This window comes from Scardinius erythrophthalmus (assembly GCF_964197995.2).
Source record: "Scardinius erythrophthalmus genome assembly, chromosome: 4".
Taxonomy (NCBI): domain Eukaryota; kingdom Metazoa; phylum Chordata; class Actinopteri; order Cypriniformes; family Leuciscidae; genus Scardinius; species Scardinius erythrophthalmus.
In genome coordinates this window covers 30354133-30382083 of record NC_138224.1, presented here as the reverse complement: position 1 = coordinate 30382083, position 27951 = coordinate 30354133, and the positions used below count along the sequence as shown (strand labels likewise).

Sequence of the window (27951 nt, the reverse complement as noted above, 5' to 3'; positions counted from 1 at the left end):
AAGCCCGCGAAAACAATAGGTAGCGAAAACGGAAGTCTGGCCAGTCAGAGCCAGCGCGTGCACACATCCTGACTGTCTACTCCCTGCTGAGAGGAATAACTTGAGAGTTTTCTGGAGGTAAGTACTTTAATTATTCGATATACTTCACAAATTATAACTACAATTATCAATGACGTTTAAAAACATGAACTAAGTGAATTATACAATCTATTAACAGAGGCAAACAACCTGTTGCTGTTAAATCTGTTACGTCACTTGTGCGTGCGCATGTCTGTCATGTTAACGTTTGGCCCTACTTATTAATGATAATCACAATAAAGTATTTTAAAAAACTATGAATCACAGATGCGAAAGGGAACTGAATTCGTTAAACATAAGTTACTCCTGCAGGGAACTACACTAACCTTTTCCACTGGTGGCACTTGCGCTACTAACTTTTTCAGTTACTGGCGCAAAACATGATTTGGTCGCACAAATTGTTTATAGTAAGCCGCTCTGGATAATAATGAACAATAATGAAATTGTATTGCATACAGATGTGTTTTTTATTTTACTTGCCATCTTTTAAACCACATGCCTTCATGTTTTGTTTTCTTTAACATTGGTGGGGATAGATTTACTGCAATAGAAAATACAGTACACAATAAAGTGCAAAATGGATTTCAACATGCTATGGTTGGCACAGATGGGCAGACTCCTGAACTCTTAAGTAGTGATGCACCGATGTGAAAATTGTGGCCGATACGATAATAACCGATATTAATATTGCTGTTATGGCCGATATCGATATCTCTGTATAGAAAACAAATTTACTGATAATCAAATAAAGAGAAATTTTCCAAAACACCTTTTTTTTTTTTTTTTTTTTTTTACTTTAGAAATGACTTATGTTGGGCACCTTTACCTGTGTGCAAAATATGTCACACATAGGACACACATGCATTATAATGCATTGCATTGCATATAATGTGTGCTGGTCTAAAATTAAGAAACCCCTAGAAAACAGTAAAAAAAACAAAGGAAAAAAAAAAAAAAAAAAAAAACAGGTGTACAATAAAGATAGGCTACTTAATTTATTTTTCCAATAACCAAATATGATACTAAATAGCACAGGGAAAAGGGCTTCTATTTGTGACGTGCTGTCTTTGCATTTGAACATTTTAAACAGGACAGGCACGGGCGTAATTTCCTATGGGGACAGGGGGGACATGTCCCCCCCACTTTTCAAAATCCCGTTTATGTCCCCCCCACTTTCAAATTCGTTTGTTTATGATTTTATTTATTTTTTTCGCTCACCGTCATTGCCACGGATGAGCAGGGCAAAGAAAGCTCGTGCCGATGTGCGCTGCCGCGTCCAGGAACGTCGCGTCCACACTCTAAAAATAGCTCAATGAAAGTTCTAATGAGCAGGGAGCGCTCCTGATGCGCGCACACACGCACACGACGCACAGACAGCGCGCCAGAATCGAACAATAACACACACATGTATGCCAAAATGCCCGTTTTATCGAGTATCCTCACAAGAACATTCTTAAATGAGTTAAATAAAATCTTAAATGAAAGTCAAGAGTAAATGAGAAAATTAAATGCGTTAGATCCTGTCAGCGGCAGATCTTAAAGGGACAGCAGCCACTAATTCTCTGTCAGTAAAGTTAACCAAAGAACAAAGGGAACAGAGAAAATCATTGTATGAAAAACTTGTAACTTTAATAAGGATTAATCTATTTGTAATTTATAATTTATGCAGTGCGGACTATTTGATAACCTTATTCAATTTCTGTATATTTCATACCTGTTAAGACAGGAAAGGCTCATACAGGGCCGGATTAACCATTAGGGCAAGCCTATAATTTTTATTATTTAAAAATACTTTTAACATTTAAAAACAGATGTTTTCAAATTTCAAAGCTTGCAATAGGTTCCTAATGGCAACACTGACTTAGGCTACAGGTAGCCTTGAGTAAATTAACTTGTCTAAGAAAATGATTCATAAAACGTATAAATATCAGTTGAGCCGTTTACTTTCGTCACTGACACAGACGGAAATGAAAAGACTATCAGTCAAAGTTCAGCTAGGAGGGGAAGAAATAGGCCAGGATAAGAATACTGAGAGAATAAGAAATATGAAGATGAGGAGAGAGGTATTGACAAATAATCTAATGACAATCTTTTAAATAGCCTATTTCTTATAATTTTTTGGCCTTCAAAAGTCCTAAATTGCACATATGTAGGTCAGAGAAATCCAAATTTTCTCGGGGGAGCATGCCCCCGAACCCCCCTAACTACAGGGGGCCTTGAGTCTTCATGCCCAGGGCACAGGAAATTCTTAATCCGGCCCTGGGTAAATATGACATTTATTATGGGTTTAAGTGAGGATTGTTTAAAGTTCACTTAAATTAAAAGTTGTTATATTTTTGAAGCCTAATAAATGTTTTGGGGAAAAAATAATTTATCGAGACATCGGTAGCTATTAATATCAGTGATACAGGCCTTCATTCATAAAAAGATGCTATTAAACAATTAGGCTATTTAAATACTGTCTTTATGTTGTTTCTACATTACAATGGAAATTGAGTCTCACTTTATTTCAATTTTATTTACACAAAACATTAATAGTGAACATGTTTTACTTTATAAAATTATTCTCTCACATCTTGGCAATCAACTTGTAATCTAACTTGTTGTAATCAACTTTATTAAACAATAAAAAAGTAAGACATATTTTTGTTATACTTAGTACCCTACTATTCTTTTTGGCAGAATTTATCATTATAATCAACTTAATTATTTTCAAAATTATTATTAATTATTTTGTATCACCATAGTCCCCAAATGTATGTAAATGCAGGAAATGGGATTCAAATCGAAACAATTTTCCCCCATTTTGTGTCCCCCCCACTTCTCAAACCAAAGTTACACCCTTGAGGACAGGCATTAGCTGCATAAATGTTAGCCAATACAAACATATTTATAGAAAACAGTTGACAATAAATAGACAGGAGTCCAATAATAGCATAACGAATCACTTATTCTAAAAATAATATCAAGTAGGCTAAGTTTGACGAATCCGACATATAACGAGGGCTGTGTTGTAAAACGTCCGTCATTTAACGAATTTTAAAAACACGGATGGATAATACAATATGCTTTCCGACATTTTGACAGAAAAAAACCCAAGCAAGAACAAAATTTAAACTATAGCCCGTCAATTTTCATTTTACAATTATCTTCTCTCTGTGTGTGCGCGCACGCGTCCGTATTAGTGAGAGAGAGAGAGCTCGCGAGTCGCGCAGATACAATGGTACGTTTTAATCTAAGTAACGGTCGCGGGGCTGAAGCCAACTTGATGTGTTGAATGCTCAGAGCACGTTATAAAACGTATTCTTAAAATACACATTTCTGTTTTAATAAATGTTCATAGTAAATCATAGCACATTGCCTAAAACATAGGTACAAAAATAATCAGTGATACATTTGCGACCCATTAAAAATTTTGGTCGCAATGGCATTTCAAAAGGTCGCATATGCGACCATTTTGGTCGCAGTGTAGTTCCCTGTCCTGAAGCGCGGCCTCTTCTCAGACAGCGCGTGAACACTGCTCAAGCACCCACAGAAATGGCCGAACGACACGGGAAAATACGATATTCTCTTTTAACCTCACAGCGGTTCTCGGCGCGTGTATGGCCGAAAACATAAATATATGTGCCCATACATAAATATATGTGCCCATGTTATCATTATATCTGCCTGAGAAGTTTTCCTTTGTAGCTTAGATGACATTTTTTTGAGACCATTTTGTCCTGTAACGTTAAAAATTCAGGGCTTTTCAGAGATACCAAATGTTTGGAGTTTGCATCATGACAACCCCCCTATCCTGACTGACACTGACTGGATGATTAAATTCAGCACTCTTATAGAAATATGATTTGATCAATTACATTTTTTTTCGTAATAAATTTACATCTTTGGGGTTTTAAATAAGAATATGACGTTCTGTTATGAGACATGCATCTGTTTTATTCATGTCCACTGTAGAGGACACCGGGACATGCTTGTCAGGCATTTTAGGAGACAAGTGAATAGGAAAGAAATGCTAAATATTTATATGAAATATGAGCTATTATAAAAATGTTGTGTATTTATTACTCGTTATAGCTACTTTTTTTCCATTACGTGTTTCCTAAAAACACATTACTATTCAAATTAGAGACAATGAAAATATACATATCGCATATAATGGAAAACCAAATTTTATATATATATATAAAAACATTAACAAAACTTGTTTTCCCTTATGGGTCTCAGGGAGGATATTGGATTAGGTCTTACAATTACAGCAACCTTAGAAACGTGGTGCTGTTTGTCATTAACGTCAATTAAACAACCAAAGTAAACACCGGTATTCTTATGAACTGTTATACAGCCTAGCATAACAAGAATTTCTCCTTCAATACGCAAAAAAGCCCCAACAGCGTTCATAACTCAGGCAGTTTGTTCTTTGGTTAATTGTGGCCAACACACCACTAAAAGTAAGAAAAACAAGGGAGAAAAACAACATTATCAATGACTTCACAGAATTCCCAATCAAAAGAAATAAACACAATTCCAACAGCTTCCCTTTCACCCTCGCACTTCATTTCCGCTGTTAAAAGACGGACACTCTCTGTGACCAGGCACCATGCGCGCTGACCAGTTAGGGTAGAACAACCTATGAGAAATGGGACAGGAGGGGAGACAGTGGACACAATGGAGGGAGAGAAACACATACCCTTTTTTTTATTTTTTTTTTTATTCCAAGTAATATCAATCAGCAGCTGGGTTGTTTTGATTAGCCTAAGTAATAATAACTCAAAGTTTACTAAATGTGTGTATATATTGATAAAATTAATTCTGTTCAGTCATGTTTCTTATTTTTCTCCATTTTGCTTTTGTGTCAACAGCAGCTAAATGACCCCCAAAAGCTCTTTTAAGAGCTCTTTCAACCATTAAGCATCTTTATCCATGTAAGTATATTTTTGAGACACTTCAGTTAGTATTTGGGCTTATATTCTTTAAAGCTACATCATCATAGCACGTCTATAAATACAGACCTAGGTAATAGTTGATATTACAGTAGTTACTCAGTCTTATTTTACCCATTTTTCTTGTCTGCAAACAGATCATTGTGACTGTGGTGAGCAGGGTGTGGCTGAGAGTGAGAGAACGGAGGCTGGTGAGTGATTGATAATGAGCAACGTACAGGTGTCACTCATCAGTAATCACACTGGCCTCCAGCTATTCTCTCACAGCCCTCAGCTTCTGCCTGCTCGCCACAGTCATCCTTTGCTGTAAGATGTTTTTAAGCACATTCTTAGTTTCACTTTAGATTTATTTTATATATTCATATTAGATTAATTTGCAGCATACACCTCATTCAACATTTTGGACTACTGTAGTGGTTACCTGTAATATATTCTTTTTATTGTTTCCTTTTTTAGATTTTGCATCATCCTCCACTGTTTTTTTTTTCTTTTCTCTAATCATCCCTTATTTCAACCAAGGTAAGTTGTCTTTTTTTTTTTAAAGCATCACTTAAAGGTGTTTACAGTAGTGTTGTCACGATACCAAAATTATTGTTTCGATACCGATACCAAGTCAAGTATTGCGATTTCGATACTTTTCCTGAAAAGGGAGAAACACTCTCAAATATCATTGCTGTGCTTTATTTTAAAACCGGGACAACAATCTAATCATATAACACACTAATAAATGAACATATGAACAGCAGATATATTAAACATTTGAACAAAATATGAAATATAAAAATATACAAAATAAATTAGAGCAATGACATTCAAGGTAAAAAAAAATATAAATTTAGCAGCATTATCTCATTTATCATAAGAAACATAAGAGCTTTATCTTGATTCTGAACTTTGAATAAAAATATGAACAGCGATTATATTAAACAATGTTTAATATTGGTAACATATGATAAGCCTCATTGGTGATATATTTGACATGTGGGGAGAGATTTGTGGAAGGCCTATACTTCATGTTAAACATAAATATATAGCAGCAAAGACAACGTCGGCAGTGTTGGCGGCAAAATAGGCTACAGAATAATTCGTTCTGTATTGAGAGGTGCAATATTTGAAAATCAATCATATTTTTTTAAATTACATTTATATTGTATTTATGTCAACTTTCAAACATCAAAATGCCATTTATTAATATGTATTCGTGTCAAAATGACATAGAAACATCTTTTCCTATTCTATTTTGCCTGGGAACGCTTCCAACACGCTTGCGTGACGCGTGAAAAATAGGCGTCGGTTCTATTCTAGCATGCACGCGTTTTCCGCTTGTCACGCAGGCTGTTAACATGGGAGCCGAAATAAAAACGGACACGACACGCAGCCAGTGTGTCGCCGGCCTTACAAATCTGGAACGCGGTCATTCTTAGAAGTATCGATACTAATAAATTAAGGAATCGTGACGTTTTTAATTTCCGATTTACTTTTGAAGTATCGGAGCACCGTGCAACAGAGCAAGGTAGGCAACGTACCATTTGTCACTCCTCGCGTCATCTTTTTCTACGAGTCGTAGACCACTTGTGCTCGCACATGCAGCCATCTCGCTGTAGTGTTTTGTCACATGACACTGACAGCAGCAGATTATTTGCTGCGTGCGTCAGGAAAAAAAACACAGACGTCCATAGGGAGGCGTTTTTTTTTTTTTTTTTTTTTTTTTTTTAAAGTATCGATACTGATAAATTTAGGTATCGTGACGTTTTTAATTTCCGAGTATCGCGATACTTTTGAAGTCGGTACACCGTGCAACACTAGTTTACAGTTGTATAGTTATTTTCTCTTTAGTGTATATGTGCTTGTCATGGAAGCATAAATGAATTTATTATATTAAACAGAACTTTTAACAAGGTGAATTAGACTGATGACAGGTATACCTGCGTTTTAACACAAAAGGTCTTTGGATTTCCACTTAATTCTAAAATGAATGCTTAATTTGTGGTTATTATTTTTAATGAAAACAACTCATCAATAAAGATGTACAATGCTAAATTTGCTTACCGTATATCTAACATTAAAGGGATACTTCAGGATTTAGCATTAAGCTTTGTATCAGTAGAAAACCTGTAGTATTTTCAAATTACCCTGCTTTCCACCCTCATATCCCCCTGAGACGAGAGATTTGTTTGTTTGTTTTTTGTTTTTTTTTGGTCTGGAAAAAATCCTCCGATGACGCAAAATTATGATTTTTGCGTCATCTGAGGATTTTTTGTCCAAAGGCTAAAGACTACAGCCAGTAGAAGGCGCTGTTCCGCATGTTCTCAACCCGCCCATAGAGGGTGGGATCTCACTCACAGCATGTCCACAGATAGTGTCAGCTATCTTTTATTTGGAAGCTAAGCTAACAGACTCTTGTTCTGTGGAGAAAGCTGAGTAGTAGGAGAAAGTATTAGGGGTTACCATCCTCTTTTTCCCGGACATGTCCGGCCGTCGAGATCGTCCAAAATGTCCGGGATTCGGCTTTTGCTTTCTGCAGTCGCCATTCATTGTTTACATGCTCACCTTTTGTTTCAATCTAACTGAATTCACTCCGATTGGTGAATCTGAATGTAGTGTTTACATGAACGCTAAACAAGTGATCGGTTGATGTGGATTGATTGATAAGGAAATTCCCGCTCCTCTGTGAGATACGAGAACGGTGCATCTCACCATTGTTGCTCATCATCAGTAAACAAGCCACCAGCCTCGTGTCGCTCTCACTCGTCCTGCTCGCCACAGTAAACCTAATCAATGGAGACTGTAGAACGCAAAAGCCGAATCCAGGAAATTTTGGGCGATCTCGAAATCCCTGTCAGACTCGTCACGGAGACTCACTAGTAGCTAGCCTTGTGTTTAACTGCACTCTCTCACCGGTAGGCGTGGCTTCCTAGGGCAGTGAAGCAAGTGCATTCTGGGAGTTGTAGTTTTTCATCCACAAAAGCTAAAAATAAATTTTCTGGCTTTTCTCAGTCTAGAAGGCTCCAAATTCAAAAATAATTTCACATTTCTACTACATAAATTACCCATTTTAAATACACATTCATCTTTCCAGAGCTGAAATATCCCTTTAATGAAGCAAACTTTACATTTAATATTAGTCCTAGAGCAGAAAAAGTTTAATACATTTAAAATACTATAATCACTTGACGCCATTAAACGGCTACTATCGTGCAAAAACTGCAACAAATCCATTATTTATGATTAAAAATCTAAACCAAAAGATTACTTTTAGTATCATAATTATTAAACCGTAATGAATTAAAATTGACTCACCTAATATAGGCGGGACTCAAAAGAGCTCCACGCTTCCAGTCAGCACCTCCTGTCTTTCACAATTTTTTTTCTTTTTTTTTTTTTTCAAATGAATAAAACACACTTTAAGATTCAAAATTAACACTAGAATGCCAAAATATTATATTTTAAAAAAAAAATACCGACATTAAAGACCCTAGAACGCAATTTTACTCTTTGGTTATGAATGCAGCTTGGAAAAAACTGCAAATTCATTATTTAGGATTAAGATTCAACAAGATTTAGTTTAGTATCACAATTATTAAGTTTATGAATACAAATTTACTCACCTTGTTTGCACATATCTTATAACTCGTATCTTATTACACTCATCTCGCAAAGTCGTGATAGCTACACTACACGGAAAGCCAGCTAAAAAAAATCTAGTATGATGCACATGATTTGATAGATGTGTAAAGAATCAATGCAGGAAAAAGGAGAAAAAAAGAAAAACAAAACCAACTAGATTCAATCCACTGTAGCGTTAGTATGATGACACATGATCAGATATTGTTTTTGCAATTTTTATTTTTATTTTTATTTTAAATGTATGGATTTATACTGTTCTACCAAACTCTTGTCTCTTTTGACCTGTCTGTAAATACCTGTAATACAGAATAATACTCTTGACTTGTATATTGTTTAATCACTGTCATTTAATGTTTATTTGTTGATTGTAAAGGATGACAGAATTTTACTGTGAACTATCCCTTTAATTTAACTTGCTCTCCTAATCTGCTGTTTCTCTCTCATTATAGGGTAGTGAACATCCTGAGCTTGAACTCATTAGGGATATTCCATGCATATTTTATTTGTGACTCTGTATTGTGTTCACTAGTGATGAATTACAATGAACGCAGCAATCTTAGGAAAAGGGCCCTCAAAAGAGTTGACACTTTTCTTAAATCAGTGAATCATGAGGTGTATGACCATACTGATAATCTAAACTCTCCTGTTAGCATTCCTCCTGGTGGCATTCTCTCTGACTGCAGACCTTCAGATTTTAATCCTACTTGCATCTCTGTTAGTGAGAATACAAACAGTAGCTATGATTGTAGCAGTACTGGCGAAACAAACGATGAAAGTGATCTCAGAAGCAGCATTACTGACTGGGCACTTCGTTTTGGTGTATCTCTCATTGCGCTTTCTGCTTTATTGGCAATTCTTAGAGTGCATTTACCATTCCTGCCAAAAGATGGAAGGTCACAAAACGAAAACAGAGTACAATGTGGAGATGATTGCCGGTGGATCTTTCCACTATTTTGGTATTGTCAATGCTTTCAGAAACACGTTGAGAAGTGTATGTTCTTATTTTACAGACGGGCACACATTTAACATGCAGCTAAATTTTGACGGCATCCCACTTTTCAAAAGTTCTTCAGTTCAACTTTGGCCTATTCTTGGCATGTTCAAAGGTCTATCTAAGAAACCTGTTGTCGTAGGGTTGTTTTGTGGGACCACTAAGCCAAAAAATCTTTCTGACTATCTCAGTCACTTAGTTTGTGAGTTGCAGAGTTTAAGAAGAGGTTTTGTTTTTGGTGGCAAGACTTTCTTTGTCAAGGTAACGTCTATCATGTGTGACGCTCCAGCACGAGCCTTTATCAAAGGTATAAAATCTCACACAGGATACTATGGCTGTGACAAATGTCAGCAGAAAGGTTCCTATGTGAAACACCGCATGACATTTCCTGAGAACGATGCCTCCTGTAGAACAGATGAAGCTTTTCGACTGGGATTAGATGAGGAACACCATCTAACACACTGTCCTCTTCTAGAAACTGACATTGACATGGTAACGGGTTTTCCTCATGATTACATGCACCTTGTGTGTTTGGGTGTAGTGAGACGTCTAACGGATCTGTGGTGTGGTGCAGTGGGCCCCCTGCGTACAAGACTTTCGAGCATTCAAGTCTTGGGTATCTCTGAGAGACTGGTAGCATTGAAGGAGTTCATTCCAGCAGAGTTTGCCAGAAAGCCTAGGGCTCTCAGTGAGAGACTTCGTTGGAAGGCAACTGAATTCCGCCAACTGTTGCTGTACACAGGCCCTGTTGTTTTAAAGAGTGTGTTGCCTCGCCAGGTTTATGATAACTTTATGCTTTTGTCTGTTGCCATCTACATCTTGGCAAATTCAAAATATTGTATCGAAATGAATGATTTGGCTCACTCCTTTTTGGTATCATTTGTTGAGCATTATGGCTTGTTGTATGGCAAAGAGATGGTGGTATACAACATTCATGGCTTGGTACATCTTGCTAGTGATGTTAAAGTGCATGGTCCTTTAGATGGCATATCTGGCTTCCCCTATGAAAATTATCTTGGTGAGCTTAAGAGATTGGTAAGGAAGCCTCACAATCCACTTGCACAGATAATCCGCAGGCTGTCAGAACATGAGGAAAGGAACTGTTATTCCACTGATGAAATATCACTGATGTGCCCCCATAAAAATGGACCTGTACCACAAACACTGACAGAAGCAGTACATCAGTTCAGACAGCTTACTGTTGATGGTGTCATGCTGCGAATATCGAGCAAAGATGATTGCATTTCTATTCATGGCAAAGTGATTTCAGTAAAAAACATCATTGCTTATGGGGGTAAAGAGTATGTTATGTTTCAAGAGTATAGAGAGAAAGAGGCCTTATACACTTACCCTCTTGACTCCAGAAACATGGGAGTATTCATCGTGTCCAATTTGTCAACAGTGATGCACTTTACTGAGCTCACAAAGCCCTGGCAGAAGTGTGTGAGGTTGCCTCTGGGAGACAAATTTGCAGTCTTCCCTCTGACTCACACATCTTAATAATATCACCAATTAATGTACATAGTTCTTGAGAAGCAGCAACACCATTTCTGGATTATATTGTGGGACATGCTTTTGTAAGTGGCATTTATATGAATTTGTTTTTTAAATGAAGTCTAAAATTAATTACAACTCTTGTTTTTTTCAGCCAATGTATCATATCGTAATCTTTTTAACCACAAATGAAGTCGAGGTTGTCCCCCATAATTGGGTAAGGGACAATGTTTGTATGTGGCCTCCATACAAATATGAAGATAGAGTTAAAGCCATAAAATCAATGGTAAAGCCAGGACCATCCTGGACTCCCTTCAAAATCCGGATTATTTTTACTAGAGGTACATATCCTTAGCTTCCATGGGTCAGATTTACTAACAGGTTGCACCAGCATAAACCGTCTTTTGGTGTCGGGATTTATTAAAGACACTAAAGGTGTGAACAGTTGTTTTTGCGGCTGACCTTGTTGCATATGCGGTTTTAAGAGTTTCCCTTTCAAACTCATGCAGAATCATTCAGATTAATTTAAATGAATCATGCAAGGTGATTAACTAAGGTTTGTGCTAGTTAATTTCCTGGTATTTGCACCATTGTTTACCTCCCCCCAAAAAAGAGATTGTGCCTATTTAGTAAATCTGGCCCATATATATATATATATATATATATATATATATATATATATATATATATATATATATATATATATATATATATATATATATATATATTATATATATATATATATATATATATATATATATATATATATATATATTAGGGCTGTCAATCGATTAAAATTTTTAATCGCGATTAATCGCATGGTTGTCATGAGTTAACTCGCGATTAATCGCATTTAATCGCACATTTTTTATTTGTTCTAAATATACCTTAAATTAATACTTTTCAAGTTTGTAATACTCTAATCAACGTGGGCATTGATAAATATAGATGCTTTATGCAAATGTATGTTTATTATTGAAACCATAGTCAATATAGCATGAAGACGAGACATGTTTCAAAGGTCATAGATGTTTTTCAAAGAACTTGTTCATGTCTATTAGACACATGTAGAAAGAAAAAAGAAATACCAGGTTCCCATTACTTCTCTCTCTTTGCACTGAGCAATTTACTAACACAAACATGTTTAGATTTTTGCATGACAGGGCAGCTCTTCTGAAAATGCTAAATGTACATTTAGCATTTATTATTACATTGTAGTTTGTCTCTCTCTGTGCCCATTTTGATGAAGCTAAATTCTCAATACATTCTCAATAAAACGTATATTTTACTGTTTCTGTTGTCAAACAACGGAATGAATTTGAAATGGTGACTGAAACGCGACCAAATAAACATAACCAGCTCTCTCTTCCAAGACGTTAATCTGCACAAAAATTCTGATAATCGAGCCGTCGTCTGGTGAAATCAAATACACATAAGCTAAAGACAATATCCGTGCTCTGATTTCGGCTATATTTGTAAAATTAGAGAAGCAACATAATATCTGTGTTTAACTGAATTAAAGCGCTCCAGAGAGAGAGAGAGAGAGAGAGAGAGAGAGAGAGAGAGAGAGAGAGAGAGAGAGAGAGAGAGAGAGAGAGAGAGAGAGAGAGAGAGAGAGAGAGAGAGAGAGAGAGAGAGAGAGAGAGAGAGAGAGAGAGAGAGAGAGAGAGAGAGAGAGAGAGAGAGAGAGAGAGAGAGAGAGAGAGAGAGAGGGAGGGAGGGAGGGAGGGAGGGAGGGAGGGAGGGACGGAGGGACGGACGGACGGACGGACGGACGGAGAGCAGTACCGGTATATTCTCAGAAACTAAATAAGGTTTGGGCGCTTTGTTGAAGGGAAAAAATCGCTAAAGGGGTCTGCAATGTGGCTAAGTTGCCAACACTGTGTATCTGCATTTCTCCAACTAGGTTTTGGCCCACGGGTCCAACAGAAAATACGCGCTGCGTTAATCGTCCGTTAAAAAAATTAGTGCCGTTAATATGATTTTGCGTTAACGCGTTATTAACGCGCTAAATTTGACAGCCCTAATATATATATATATATATATATATATATATATATAATATAAATTTTCTTCATTTTCTCCTATTATTTATTCATAATTTCTCTTTAATGTTTTTTTTAGTTTGCTTCACAGAAACCTTGTTGTTTATCTTTACAGAAACATATGAAGAAGCTCGCCAAAAACTACCAGAGGCAGAAATAAACACAGACCTTACAGACGTGGACTCGCCCCCCGTGAGAAGAAAAAGACACATGTAAATACAGCACATACAGAGCAGAGTATGGCTGCTGAATGAGGACAATCAATTGAATAATTGATTTTTTTCTTCAGTAAAAGGGCACGTTATTTCGATGATAGTGAAACTGAGGATGAAGCAAACTTTCCACTTCCATCAGCGCCAGAAGTGCAAATCAACCCCATCAGGAAATGTAAGATTGGCCAATTTGTGCCACAGTTATAGTTCTATTAATTTGTTTTATTAACACATTTGTTTTTTTGTGAAGTAATTTGAGGAATGCTATCATCAGTTCTGGAAATACACTTTTGTCTTTGAATTTAGTAGGGCTGTCACAAACGATTATTTTTTTGTAATCTGTTTATTATGCTCTGCTTGCATGCTCTGATAATATCTTTCTAGGACAATCTATGAAATCTGATTCTGTTGCATAGAACTGAATAAAGAATAATATATTAATTTGAATATATATATTTATTTTTAGGGCTGTCACTTTACGTTCGAAAATCGATTGCACAATCGATCGGACCAACCAACGCAAGTTTCGAAAACGAAAATAGGGAATCGATTTTAACGGTCTTTTCTCGGAGCGCGTCCAGCTCGTCATGTTATGCCCGCATATATGCCCGCAGCGAACGCGCGTCATTTGCAACTGCAGGCTCTGACAAACACGCATAACAGCAATGATCCTTCTGCATAATGTGTCTCTTTTTACTACAAAACTGTGAATTTTCCCGGTATTCAGACAGTCTCATGCATTCAGATACAGATTCGGGCAACGGTCTATCGCCTACATAGGCGAAATTTGTTTGGCATTTCTAATCGTAAACACAGCCATGTTGAAGAATGAGGTAATGTTTTTCATATGCTGCGTGCTATGGCTGTCCACTATGCTTATTGCTTTTCGAGAATGTTGCACTAGTCATTGTGCGCGAAACTTCACGCCAATAAATCATCAGAAATATTGCTGACTTGTGCGCGCCCTCTTTACGTTCGTCCTAATGCCTGTTAGTTGTCCGTGGATTTGCCCATATATGGCGTTTTATTTTTCAATTTTCGATTTTACAATCGATTCAATGAACACTTATGTCTCAAAAATCGAACAGGATTTTTTCATAAAAGTGACAGCCCTATTTATTTTATTATGGACCTATTTTCTGTCCAATTTTTGTGTTACTTTCAAAATAATTGTAGCTATTTTTGTTTATTGACTTATTTTTTTTAATTCAGGAAAATGATTGATTATTTTTGCCAAGTGCATCCAGAAGTTTCGGTTTCGGCCCAGAATTTTAATTTCGGTGCATCCCTACTTAATACATATTATGTAAAAACAATGAGGCATACAATTGGTTTAAATAAAGCAGGGCTCGACATTAAGCCTTGTCATGTGTTTGTCCTTCGGACAAGTAAATCGGTCATTCACTTGGATTTTTTTGTGTTGTAAATATAATTTATTTTGAAGCAATATTCTCATCAATGTTAAATCAGCTTTGACGAATCTAAATCTGCATATTTTTACATTTAAAGGGGTCATATAATGCCATTTTTGTACAAGCTAATATGATTCTTTAGGGTCTAAATTAAAAGTTTGTAATATACTTTAATTAAAAATTCTCATTAGTATTGTAAGAACTAATTTTACCTGGTCAAAAACAGCTCTGTTTTCAGCACGCCGTTTAAGTGCATGTGTCTTTAAATGATAATGAGCTGTGCTGACCCCGCCCCTCTGTTCTGTGCGTACCGCTTTTGAAATAACACAATAACCATAACGCGCTGTTCATTATAAACGTGGGATTATGAATTATATTGAGAACGCCGTACATAGAAAACATGCCGTAATGTAAACAGCCGCATTCATCGTGAAGCGTGCTAATGATTTGCAAAGATCAATATAAATATTAATATAAAGGTTAATAAAACATTACACTCACTTCTTCTGGAGGTGCAGCAGGAACACGAATAGTTGGTACCGATCCTTTTTTCAGGAGCAGCTTCTTAGCAAAACCAGCTTTACTGACCCTCGTTTGTAAAGCAGTCTGGTGTGTGAAATGATTCGCGCAAACATGAAAGCTTGACGTTGATCGTGGGGAATATTCCCTTCGAAACCAAACTCAGCCACTGCGTCTTCAGCTGTACGGATTTAGGAACATCAAAATGATGCTGTGTTCCTTATTACACCCAAGAACAGAACACCACAATCGCTTAGACGCCATTCTGCTCAGACAGTGCTCCAGTCCAGCATATCAACAGTGACCGCGTCGGTCCGCATGGGCTATGATTGACAGCTCGCTCACGAGCGAGGGTGGGTCTGTGTTGAAACGCTGCTGTCAATCATCGTGGGAGGGGCGTCGATTTTTGTGACGTCACATGGTCGAACGGCTTGATTTGAGAGAGGGGAAAACATATGAAGATTAAAAAAAAACACTGGATGGATTTTTATCATTTTATGATGGTTGTGTACAGGCACTGCCAACACACATTTCAGTACAATCAACTTGTAAAAGTGCATGTACCGTTATATGACTCCTTTAAAAGGCATTTTTCCCCTAATCGTATTAAATGTCTGCTCCATCGTTCATTTTAAATTCTTACATTTGAACAATTACTTTTTGAATAATGAGACACTATAGGGATTTTATAAATTATCGCAGTATGTTTACTGAGTTTCTATGTGTGCTGCACTCATTAGGTTTGATTTCTTGAGAGGTTAAGCAAGCCACAACAGTGAAAACCTTGCGGACCGTACATTATTATCATTCACTTTCGATTGCCACACACATTAAATTATTGTAGAATCATTCCTCCCTCTTGTTTTCCTGTACAGGTACCAGCAGAGCAGGGAATTACTCTCTACCACTGGCCAGAGAGGACGCAGAGACTATGAATTGTGAGTATTTGAAAACACTGGGGATGTGAGTTACAGAGTAGATGTGCTTCAATTTGATAATAGTTAGACTTGAACTTGCCTCAAAGCTCCTGAACTCTGACCTCTCCAATTTCTCCCTTCTTGATTTCCTGTACAGGTACCAGCAGAGCAGGGAATTACTCTCTACCACTGGCCAGAGAGGACGCAGAGACTATGAATTGTGAGTATTTGAAAACACTGGGGATGTGAGTTACAGAGTATATGTGCTTCAATTTGATAATAGTTAGACTTGAACTTGCCTCAAAGCTCCTGAACTCTGACCTCTCCAATTTCTCCCTTCTTGATTTCCTGTACAGGTACCAGCAGAGCAGGGAATTACTCTCTACCACTGGCCAGAGAGGACGCAGAGACTATGAATTGTGAGTATTTGAAAACACTGGGGATGTGAGTTACAGAGTAGATGTGCTTCAATTTGATAATACTTAGACTTGAACTTGCCTCAAAGCTCCTGAACACTGACCTCTCCAATTCCTCCCTCTTGTTTTCCTGTACAGGTACCAGCAGAGCAGGGAATTACTCTCTACCACTGGCCAGAGAGGACGCAGAGACTATGAATTGTAAGTATTTGAAAACACTGGGCATGTGAGTTACAGAGTAGATGTGCTTCAATTTGGTAATAGTTAGACTTGAACTTGCCTCAAAGCTCCTGAACACTGACCTCTCCAATTCCTCCCTCTTGTTTTCCCAGGGTAGCCGCGGGGTCTTAAAAGTCTTAAAAAGGTCTTAAATATCATGTTCCTAAATTAAGGCCTTAAAAAGTCTTAAATTCCGTTGTCCAAGTCTTAATTTTTCAAATGAAGGTCTTAAATTTCATTATACTAGCCTATTTATTCAAAGTCAACCTGGCTGCAAACGCAACGTGAAAATTCAACAGGGTTTAGCGTAACGTCAGAGAACGTCTAATTTCTAGTATGCACAAACGATAGTTTGGGTTTTCGCGCCGGCGGCAATTGATCAACATTCTAATCAATCAGTCGAGAGGAGAGACATCATGGGGAAGTGTCGTTCGGTTCGGTGTACGCATTTTCAAACCGAACGGTTCGTTGGACCATTTTTCCTGCCGACCAAAATTTCATTATTTCAAATGTAGGCGCGTTGCGCGTGGCAAGCGCATTCATAATGTAAGAGACGCCGGCGCGACCACAACATTGTCCAACATCAAATGTGCAAACGTAATGCAAGCGGAACGAAACTGGGCTACTCGTTATTGTGTGGTTGAAGGACCGCTTATCAGTTTGGACCAGTGCAGCGCGAGCCGATCTTGATCAAGCGACACTGTTACACAGCGGTAATAAGAGATCCAGTAAATAAATCATTTGAATTCGCCACTGAAGTAATAACATCGCTGCGAGATCTAGTGAGAAACATTCACATTTCTCCGTTTTTAACGGATCAAACAGCGCTGACGTGGAAACCAGGAGAAACATTGTGCCATGAATGAACTATCCAGAGTCCACAGATCAGCAACATTCACCATGGGTTTACTGTAGTAACACTAACTGCAACCATGGAAGTTTGGCAGGAATAGTAGGCTATAATGCTTTCAAGTAACGTTACGTTGGTTTTATTTTGACATTATGAATACAATTGCTGCCCTCAAATGTTAATCTGAACTAAAAATAGACCTTTGTTTATAACTACTACAATATTAGGTTACATTTCATTTTTTTTCCAAGGAGCTGTTTTGTTTATGCTCCTAAGAAGAGTCTATTATAGCTCCATCATTGGTCAAAGTGTGTTAGTTTTAATAAGTAAAATAATAATAAAAAATTTTTTTATCTGGCATTTATTTCTTTTTGCTGTATCGAAAACGTACCAAACAGTGACACAAGTGTATCGTATTGAACCGAACCGTGAATTTTGTGAACAGTTGCACCCCTACGATCTATATATCTCTTACCTATCTGTCTACTGCTCTGAAGCAATGGTTGAAGCAATTTGAATACTGAGAAACTTTACTAAGACGATTTGAAAAGTTAGTTTATCTGTTTATTGTTATGAATGTTTGATATTTACCAAAAACATCACTTTGCAGTGTATTTTTAATTAAAACATTTGTTACTAATAGTCATTATTGGGATTTGATCTGGTGTTTTACGACTGCATAATGTGTGCGATGTAGGTCTTAATTTTCATTAAAGTGGTCTTAAAAAGGTCTTAAAGTCTTAAATTTGGGGTGATAAAACCTGGGGAAACCCTGTTTCCTGTACAGGTACCAGCAGAGCAGGGAATTACTCTCTACCACTGGCCAGAGAGGACGCAGAGACTATGAATTGTGAGTATTTGAAAACACTGGGGATGCGAGTTACAGAGTATATGTGCTTCAATTTGATAATTCATAGATGCCACCTATGTCACTACAAATAGAACGCCGCCATATTTACGACCGACTCGCCCGTTATGGCCACCCAAACTGCCCGTTTGAATGAGAGAGAGACAGAGATACCTGGAGAAAATTTCAATTTTAGGCTCCGATCCTTATTTGTTACCCCCAGTTTTCTTTTGTCCATTATTATGGCCTCTCATGATATATATAGAAATACTTAAGTCATAGAGCTTCATGGCGCGCGTTCATGAGAGTCGAGGCGATGTCATGAATGAATCTATGAATCTGCAGCTGTTCGGCTGGCATGAATGAATCTATCTAATCCGAACAGCAGCACTGGCAGAGTCCAGCTGAGACACCAGCATCAGCACAGCCAGAGACATCAGCCGAATATTAGGGATGTTGCGGTGACGGATTTTTTCCACCGGTTAATCGACGTGTAAAAAAACCGGTAATCCCGGTGTCACCGGGGTTGCGTGTCGGGGATTTCGGGTGGCCGAAAATGCGGACGTGCACACGTCTCAATTTACTTTCACTTTAATTAGCGGCAATTCAGTAGCATTTGTTTGAATTAATCATGGGTTAATTTATTTTATTCTTAATAAAAATACACAAAACAATAAGATAGCCTACTCGCTTGTATTAGGCTACACACATCTTTATTGCAAAATGAATAATAACTTAACACACCATGTAAAAACTAAACAAAAGCACTTATGAAACACCTTTAAAGTGCATTTATTAACAAAACGAACCACTGCACACATCGTGCAAGTATCAAACAAGAAATTATATAAAAAAAATCACTATTCGTTAAATAAAGTGCCTGCCTTTTTCAGCAAAAAAAAAAAAAAAAAAACCCCGCACAACCATCGAATATGAAACGAACGAACATCAAAAACTTCGTTAAATAAGGTAGCCTACCCGAATAATCACTGGACACTTAAGTGCAAAAAAAAACTAATATAAAAATTAAACTCACGTTTGCATTTCTCTTTGAAACCAGATCTTCCGCCATCCTTTGCCAGTTAGCTCGCCTCACTCTCCTCAAATGATAAATGAAATCGGACACCTGCTGCTTTACTGCGGCGCTCGTTCCGCTTAAATTACGAAGGCACGTAGTCACTAACTGAATTAAGTGCTTTATTATATATAGGCTAAAACTTCAACACGATGGGGACGGGGACGGTGGTCAAGTGCTATGACCGGTAGGTGGGTTAAACACCGTGTATCACCGGTAACACCGACTATCGCAACAAGCCTACCGAATATCATAAAAGACTGCCATATCTGTCCGAAAGAACAGAGGTTCAATTATAGAGAAGGTTTAATACACACACATATCTAAATGAAATAATATTTCGAGTCAAATCTTATTAAATCATTCACTCACGATTTGGCTGCGATTAAAAGCTATCAAGAGGTAAAGATCATCAGTGATTATAATATAACGACTTAAATTGCAGTTTGTTCGTCACATAAAGCTAACATAACGGACGAGTCGTATTAGATCACTTTTATGATACTTTTGTGATGTTTTGTTTTGTCTTTTATTATTTATTTATTTATTTATTTATTTTTTGCGTGACAGCCCCCAGTAGGCTAACGTTAATCATTCACTTTCATTACATCGACAAGAAGAGTCTCCATTAGGCTACATATTCAAAAATGTCCCTTTGTCTTCCACGGAAAGTAAACTTAAGGATTTGCATATGAAGGTGAGTAAATGACGGCAGAATTATAATTTTTGGAAGAACTAACCTTAGTCCTTTAATATGCATTTTAAGGCTGAGATTATGCATCGTCTGCAGAGCTAACGTTACTTACACAAAATAACATCTAAAGCGCATGTGACAAAGACAATATCGTTATGAACTTCAGAAAAATATTTATTAGATTTAGGTAGGTATTAACTAACAGACAGACAGAGTTATATTCAAAACAACTCCAAATCTTACTAACTTACCATGATAAAGTGCTTTAACATTTAAACAGATCCAACAAATAAAATGAAGAAAAAACATTATCTGTCGATATCTGTCTGTATAATGTTGGGCATTGAGAGTATAATGGAAATATAATTAACCACAAACCAACATGAGACTTCAAGTCTTTTAAATAAATGATTCTCTCTTCTATCCTTTTCTTTTGGTATAGAATAAAATAACAATTCGAGGCTCCTCTTTCGACTGTTGTTGCAGCCAACTGCACAACATATTGCAGGCATTGCTGAGACTGTTGGTCGTAAAGATGGCGGCGCAAAGCTACAGTGACGTCATGTGAACCGAACAAATAGTTAGCCTCAAAGCTCCTGAACACTGACCTCTCCAATTCCTCCCTCTTGTTTTCCTGTACAGGTACCAGCAGAGCAGGGAATTACTCTCTACCACTGGCCAGAGAGGACGCAGAGACTATGAATTGTGAGTATTTGAAGAAAACACAGGAGATGTACTAGTCCAGTCGTTTTATGAAAAAAGGTAGGACAAATTGCAACAGAAGCAAATTCAACTGATTTTTGTATCCTGAATATGTCCTGAGTAAGGGAAAAAAAGCCCAGAAGAATCCCTTTAGGGGAAAGTTTAGAAAGACCCAAATATAGCCTATTCATTATTTTTCTCATGATTAGGGTAACATTTTTAACCTGTATATCACCATGAGAATAACTGAGTTGATTACTTGCATCAAGACAAACAAAAAAATTATACGTTTTTTAAAATGTTGTTAACATGGGCAAACGGTGCATAATCTAATTATGTATGTGCTAATTTGCATAAATACCACAACAGATCTAAACATTGGGTATAGCCAAGTGAAAATGTCTTGTTGGCATATAACAGTAAAAGACTTGATGGTAAGGTCTGAATGGAACCTGTTTAGGCTACCCATGAGCATTAATACATAGATGGAAGTACTTTAAACCAGCCTTTATTACTTAATATTGCAGAGATATAGGTTTGGGGATGGGTCTGTGGGACTGTTTCTGGGAGATGAGTCTGAGGGAACAGGAGAGAAGGGGTAAGGAAAATGCAGAAGACAAAGGAAGGTAAAATAAAAAAGTGAACCCTCAGTAACAGTCCCCGGGACCCAGCCCCAAACACCATCTCTGCAATAATAATTAATAAAGGCTGGTTTAAAGTACTACTTCCTTTATGTATAATCCCAAATGATATTCTTCAGGGCTTTTTTTTTTTTTTTTTTTTTACTCAGGATATATTGAGGATACAAAATTAGTTTAGTTTGCTTCTGTTGCAATTCGTCCTAGGTTGACCCCCATTTTGGCTTAAAATGACTGGATTATAATGTTTTTTTATCTTAGAATGTTTATAGCTGTGTCTGAAACCGTTCACTCATTTACTAATCCCTATATAGTAGTGTATGGCGTTTGAGTGCACTATATCTGCAAGGAGTGAACGAAAGTAAGTGAGTGAATTCGGACGCTGACGTTTACACAACGCGTCGGAGAGCTGGAGCTGTCGCAGTAAAGGCTTTGTCACACGTGATAAAACTCCTTTTATCTTACATGTTACTTGCTTTATAAAATAAAATTAACAACAATCATATTGACTATTTTGTATATACCTCTGTGCCAGCTTTGTAGTTTCATCGATTGAAATTGTTAAACTCACGCTCACAGATGACAGGGTCATTGAGCGCTTCAGACGACTGTTATGATTACATTCGAATGACAGATGATCAATGAATATTTTTCAAATCATCCACCAAATTATCATCTATTCCTTACAGTTTAACGAGTTAAAAAACATCGTTTTAATGCCTAAATAATATTTTAATAAAAAAAAAATGAAGGTAAAAAAAATTACCTTATTAATATTTCATTTCATTTTAACAAGTCATTTATATATTCTCAATATTTTAATACGTTTTATTCAAGTAATGATTAATAATAATAAAAAAATTAAAAATAAGGATTAAATCAATGTTAAAGCAGAAATAAGATAAGTTGTAAAGTAATCTCTGGTTTAAACTCACTCGCTCCCGGACTTTCATGCGAGCTCAGTCCTCTACGCATTGGATTGTGGGAAATTGTGCTTCAGCAAGTGTACATCGGATGTACGCTCTAGTTCAGAGAGGATTGTGGGTAAAAGTAGTGAACAAATGTAGGGAATGATGTCGTTCACTCAGAATTCGGACACCACTACAAAATGGCCGACACCCTAAATAGTGGATAGGGAGTGATTTCAGACACAGCTTATATCTTTGTGTTTTGTGTTAAAGGAGAACTCCGGTCAATTTTAACATTGAGCTCATTTTTTATTTTTTTTGTAAATTTGGGGTGGTGTCAGTACAGAGAACGACAAAAATCGGTGTTGCTTACACCGTGTTATACTCTTTTTAAAATTTCCACCCTGTTGACTTAAATGGGGCAAGTTTTAAACCTGCTTTTAGCCTCTTAACATCCTTGATGTGTCATTACAAGTGCACAGCCATGTGAGTGATTCCTTCAGAGTGATCACGGGTGAATCTGACTGCAGTAGATGTGAAAGATAGGGATAAAAATGATGTTAATTTAGCCAGCGCACATACCTGTATTTACTTCCTGTTTTCGGTCGAAGTCCACAGTTGTTGATTGTCGACTCTCGACAATCGACTACTGTGGGCTTCGACCGAAAAAAGGAAGTAAATACAGGTATGTGCGCTGGCTACAAATTTACAAAAAAAAATTAGCTCAATGTTAAAATTGACCGGAGTTCTCCTTTAATATCTAATGTTAGCCAAATTCAGGGGTGACATTTATTTATGGCTTGTTTTGATGACATCAGGTCGCCAAAAACAAATCCACAGCAACCAAAGGAGGACATCAACACCATTGAAACAGACATCAGTAACCCGTAAATTTACGATAAAACCTTTTCTTCCCATTTAACCCATAATTTACCCATATACAGTCAGGTCCATAAATATTAGGACATCGACACAATTCTAATCTTTTTGGCTCTAAACACCACCACAATGGATTTGAAATGAAACGAACAAGATGTGCTTTAACTGCAGACTTTCAGCTTTAATTTGAGGGTATTTACATCCAAATCAGGTGAACGGTGTAGGAATTACAACAGTTTGTATATGTGCCTCCCACTTTTTATGGGACCAAAAGTAATGGGAGAGATTAACTATCATAAATCAAACTTTGCAGTCAATTACAGCCTGAAGTCTGGAACGCATAGACATCACCAGATGCTGGGTTTCATCCCTGGTGATGCTCTGCCAGGCCTCTACTGCAACTGTCTTCAGTTCCTGCTTGTTCTTGGGGCATTTTCCCTTCAGTTTTGTCTTCAGCAAGTGAAATGCATGCTCAATCAGATTCAGGTCAGGTGATTGACTTGGCCATTGCATAACATTCCACTTCTTCCCCTTAAAAAACTCTTTGGTTGCTTTCGCAGTATGCCTCGGGTCATTGTCCATCTGCACCGTGAAGCGCCGTCCAATGAGTTCTGAAGCATTTGGCTGAATATGAACAGATAATATTGACCGAAACACTTCAGAATTCATCCTGCTGCTTTTGTCAGCAGTCACATCAATAAATACAAGAGAACCAGTTCCATTGGCAGCCATACATGCCCATGCCATGACACTACCACCACCACCATTGGTATGCTTTGGATCATGAGCAGTTCCTTTCCTTCTCCATACTCTTCTCTTCCCATCACTCTGGTACAAGTTTATCTTAGTTTCATCCGTCCAAAGAATGCGTTTCCAGAACTGGTCAGGCTTTTTTAGATGCTTTTTGGCAAAGTCTAATCTGGCCTTTCTGTTCTTGATGCTTATGAATGGTTTGCACCTTGTGGTGAACCCTCTTGCTCTTGTGAGATTGTAGACTTTGACAATGACACGCCTAGCTCCTGGAGAGTGTCCTTCACTTGGCTGGATGTTGTGAATGGGTTTTTCTTTACCATGGAGAGGATCCTGCGATCATCTACCACTGTTGTCTTCCGTGGACCTCCAGGCCTTTTTATGTTGCTGAGCTCACCAGTGCATTCTTTTTTCTCAGAATGTACCAAACTGTTGATTTGACCACTCCTAATATTAATGCTATCTCTCGGATGGATTTATTTTGTTTTTGAAGCCTAATGATGGTCTGTTTGACTTGCATGGAGTGCTCCTTTGGTGGTGTGGCGCAGTGGATAAGACACATGCCTTTGGTGTGAGAGACCCGGGTTCGAATCCACTGTGAGACACCAATGTGTCCCTGAGCAAGACACTTAACCCCTAGTTGCTCCAGAGGCGTGCGACCTCTGACATATATAGCAATTGTAAGTCGCTTTGGATAAAAGCGTCAGCTAAATGAATAAATGTAAATGTAAATGTCCTTTGAACGCATGATGTAGGTTCACAGCAATAGATTCCAAATGCAAATACTACACTTCGAATCAACCCCAGACCTTTTACCTGCTTAATTGATTAAGAAATAATGAAGAAATAGCCCACACCTGTCCATGAAATCGTTTTTGATTCAATTGTCCAATTACTTTTGGTCCCTTGAAAAAGGGGGGGGGGGGGTGGCTCTCTCAAGAGCTGTAATTCCTAAACCCGTCCTCCAATTTGGATGTAAATACCCTCAAATTAAACCTGAGAGTGTGCACTTTCAGCCCATATCCATTAAATAACTATAGCTTGAATATGTTTTGGTAAATACCCGAAAAAATAAAAATTGTGCCTGTGTCCCAATATTTATGGACCTGACTGTAACGTGTGCTAAAATCTACTGCTAAACTTTGGCCTTTCCCACTAATTAGCCTTGACAGCAAGGAATCGCACCTCACACTTTAGACATGGAGAGCCAGAAGTCTTAAGTTGTAAGTAATACTGTGTCAGTTCACTAACACTGCATTCAAATCTTACAGGTTTACCCATATATCCAAAATACTGTTACACAACATGCGTTATCTTTCACAACAATTTAAGTTCTAAAACTGACCGTGTTTAACTCATTAACCTATTAAACCAAATTATGTACAACTAAATCTGCAGAGCTATAGAGTAAAAAAAGTTTTACTTCCTTCTACTGTCATTTTACATGTTCAAACTAATATATTGTTGTGGTGTTCCCCTCTTTAGCATCATCCCACACTGGTTTCAGTGAAGGTTAGTACTGACTTTTTTTTTTTTAATGCTTTTTTTGTTTTTAACACAGTAATATGGTTTTTTTTTCATAGCTTTTTCTTTTTTATAGCTTGGATACGCAAAATTCTTGCAAACCAAGAAATGATCAAAGAACAGATGGGAACGTTGGTTAAATTGGTCTACGATCTCAAAAAATTATCAACTACAGAAGACAACCCAACTTTAAACACAGACTGTTTTCCACTGTCAAGTTTTCAACAACTTCAAGTCATTGAGGGGCAGCTGCAGCAGGAAGACTACAAGACAGCTGTGGTAAGATTTCATATTTCAATAGAACAATTTAACTCATCAATTAACTGTGTCAGTGTTTTCATCTTTTGTTCATTGTACATGGTAAAAAATGTAGTCAACCATGTGTTAAAATCATATCTGTACTGGCTGGGCCGGTTCGACATGGAATGGTTAAGCAACAAGAAAGGTTTGGCTTGGTGAAGAAGCGGCAATTGTACTCACTCTAACTGATTTGCTGAAGTCAAAATGTGGATGGTCATAGTTAGCACTAACCAATGAGATTGATGGTTGTGAATAAGTTCCTCCTACTGCTGAAGGAACTGAAATGAATGTAAATTAGCTAATGATTTTCTCACCCTCAAGTCATCCTAGGTGTATATGACATTATTCTTTCAGACAAATACAATGTTATATTAAAAAAATGTCCTGACTCTTTCAAGCTTTATAATGGCAGTAAATGGCTGTATATTTTCCAAGGCCTGTCTGCTGGAAGCTATTTATTTTTCTTATACGAACGCATCACTTCGCTTCAAAGAGCCTTTATTAACCTCCCCAGAGCTGTGTGGAGCACTTTTATGATGGATGGACACACTTTTATGCACTTCAAAACAGAAACGGCTATTCTACTATCCTTTTATAGGCTAAATAATTTCAAATGAACTGTTATATTAACCGGTAAAAGCCCAACCCATTTTTGAACGTTCTAATCAAGTATGATGTTTGCTTGTTCCTTTATTTGTCCATATATTTATTTTTACAGATAAACACGTTAGCCTTGAGGGGAGGCACAACAGTAAAGGAAAGTGTATGGCGGATTCTGAACTTCCTTTTATCAAATGACATGGCCCGGCAAATGAACTGGAGGGGAATCAATGGAAAAGCGGCATTCAAAGACACCTCTCTGAAAACTGTAATTAATGGTATGGCTTTCTGAACTTAACTACTGTGTTTTATTTGTGTTTGGTGTCAGCTAAAAAACAATTCCCTATAAATGTTAGATTTTATGATAAATAATAATAATTTGCTTATTTACTGTTGGTCATATGTGTCATTTTAGCTGCAGTCAGAAGAAACCGTTTGACTTCCACTGCAACAGACCAGGAAGTAGAAAACTGGATAAAGAGATGGCTGCAGCTTTCCGCAGACAGGGATGGAGGCCGTCGGGCAAGACAAAAAAATTGACTGTTTCTTGGTTCTGACAATTGCCTGTTCTGCCTACTCAACGGACTGCCCTTTTGCCTTGCTCTGTTTTTGAACTATAGATCTGATTCTCCACTTGTTTATTAAATTCTCCTGGTTCTGACACTGGCTCGCCCTGCCTGTTCAACGGACTGCTCTTTTGCCTTGCTCTGTTTTTGAACTATAGATCTGATTCTCACTTGCACACTTGCTTTATTAAATTCTCCTGGTTCTGAGTGACACTTGCTTGACCTTGTTCATAATATGTAGAATTTGTTCCTAATATGTAGACCTTGGTCTAATGTTTTCTTTGGACAGTCCTCCCCTTCTGGACCTCTGCCTGTTTAATTGTATATATTTATATAATGTATTTATTATATTTATTGTTTCCTGTTTTTGATTTTTATTTATACATATTTGTTTTCTTTGGACTACCTTCTGGTTTCTGGCAGTACCCCCTTCTGGACCCTGCCTGTTTTATTGTGTATATATTTATATAATGTATTATATTTATTGTTTTCTGTTTTTGATTTTTATTTATAAATATTTGTTTTCTTTGGACTACCTTCTGGTTTCTTGCAGTACCCCCTTCTGGACCCTGCCTGTTTTATTGTATATATTTATATACGGTAATGTATTTATTATGTATTGTTTCCTGTTTTTGATTACTATTTATAAATTTAAAAGTATTCATGAAATATTTATATTTATTAAATCACTTTTGACTGATTATTTGAGTATTTTCTTTATTATATTATGATTAGATCTGGGCCA

At 37.2% G+C, this 27951-nt stretch overlaps 1 protein-coding gene and 1 long non-coding RNA gene across 3 annotated transcripts in view; both read left to right on the top strand.

Annotated features, from left to right (window-relative positions):
* The window catches only part of LOC308690179, a 1067189-nt gene that overhangs the window by 34385 nt on the left and 1004853 nt on the right, over positions 1-27951 (top strand). The gene's annotated exons all lie outside the window — the stretch shown is intronic.
* LOC308689371 (uncharacterized protein) lies at positions 47-27907 on the top strand. 2 transcript variants are annotated; one of them, XR_014029991.1, is made up of 16 exons: positions 47-117; positions 4941-5003; positions 5478-5540; positions 11288-11474; positions 13294-13390; positions 13468-13565; positions 16197-16259; positions 16396-16458; positions 16595-16657; positions 16793-16855; positions 18511-18573; positions 20982-21044; positions 25702-25728; positions 25800-26019; positions 26759-26918; positions 27056-27907. XR_014029991.1 is itself a non-coding variant. In XM_081363019.1 (16 exons), exons 4-16 carry the CDS (start codon positions 11291-11293, stop codon positions 27178-27180), a joined length of 1272 nt encoding a protein of 423 aa, XP_081219145.1. In that variant the 5' UTR covers positions 47-117; positions 4941-5003; positions 5478-5540; positions 11288-11290; the 3' UTR covers positions 27181-27907. The 2 variants fall into 2 exon arrangements, 1 of the variants encoding a protein (XP_081219145.1); XM_081363019.1 differs by having other exon boundaries at positions 25817-26019.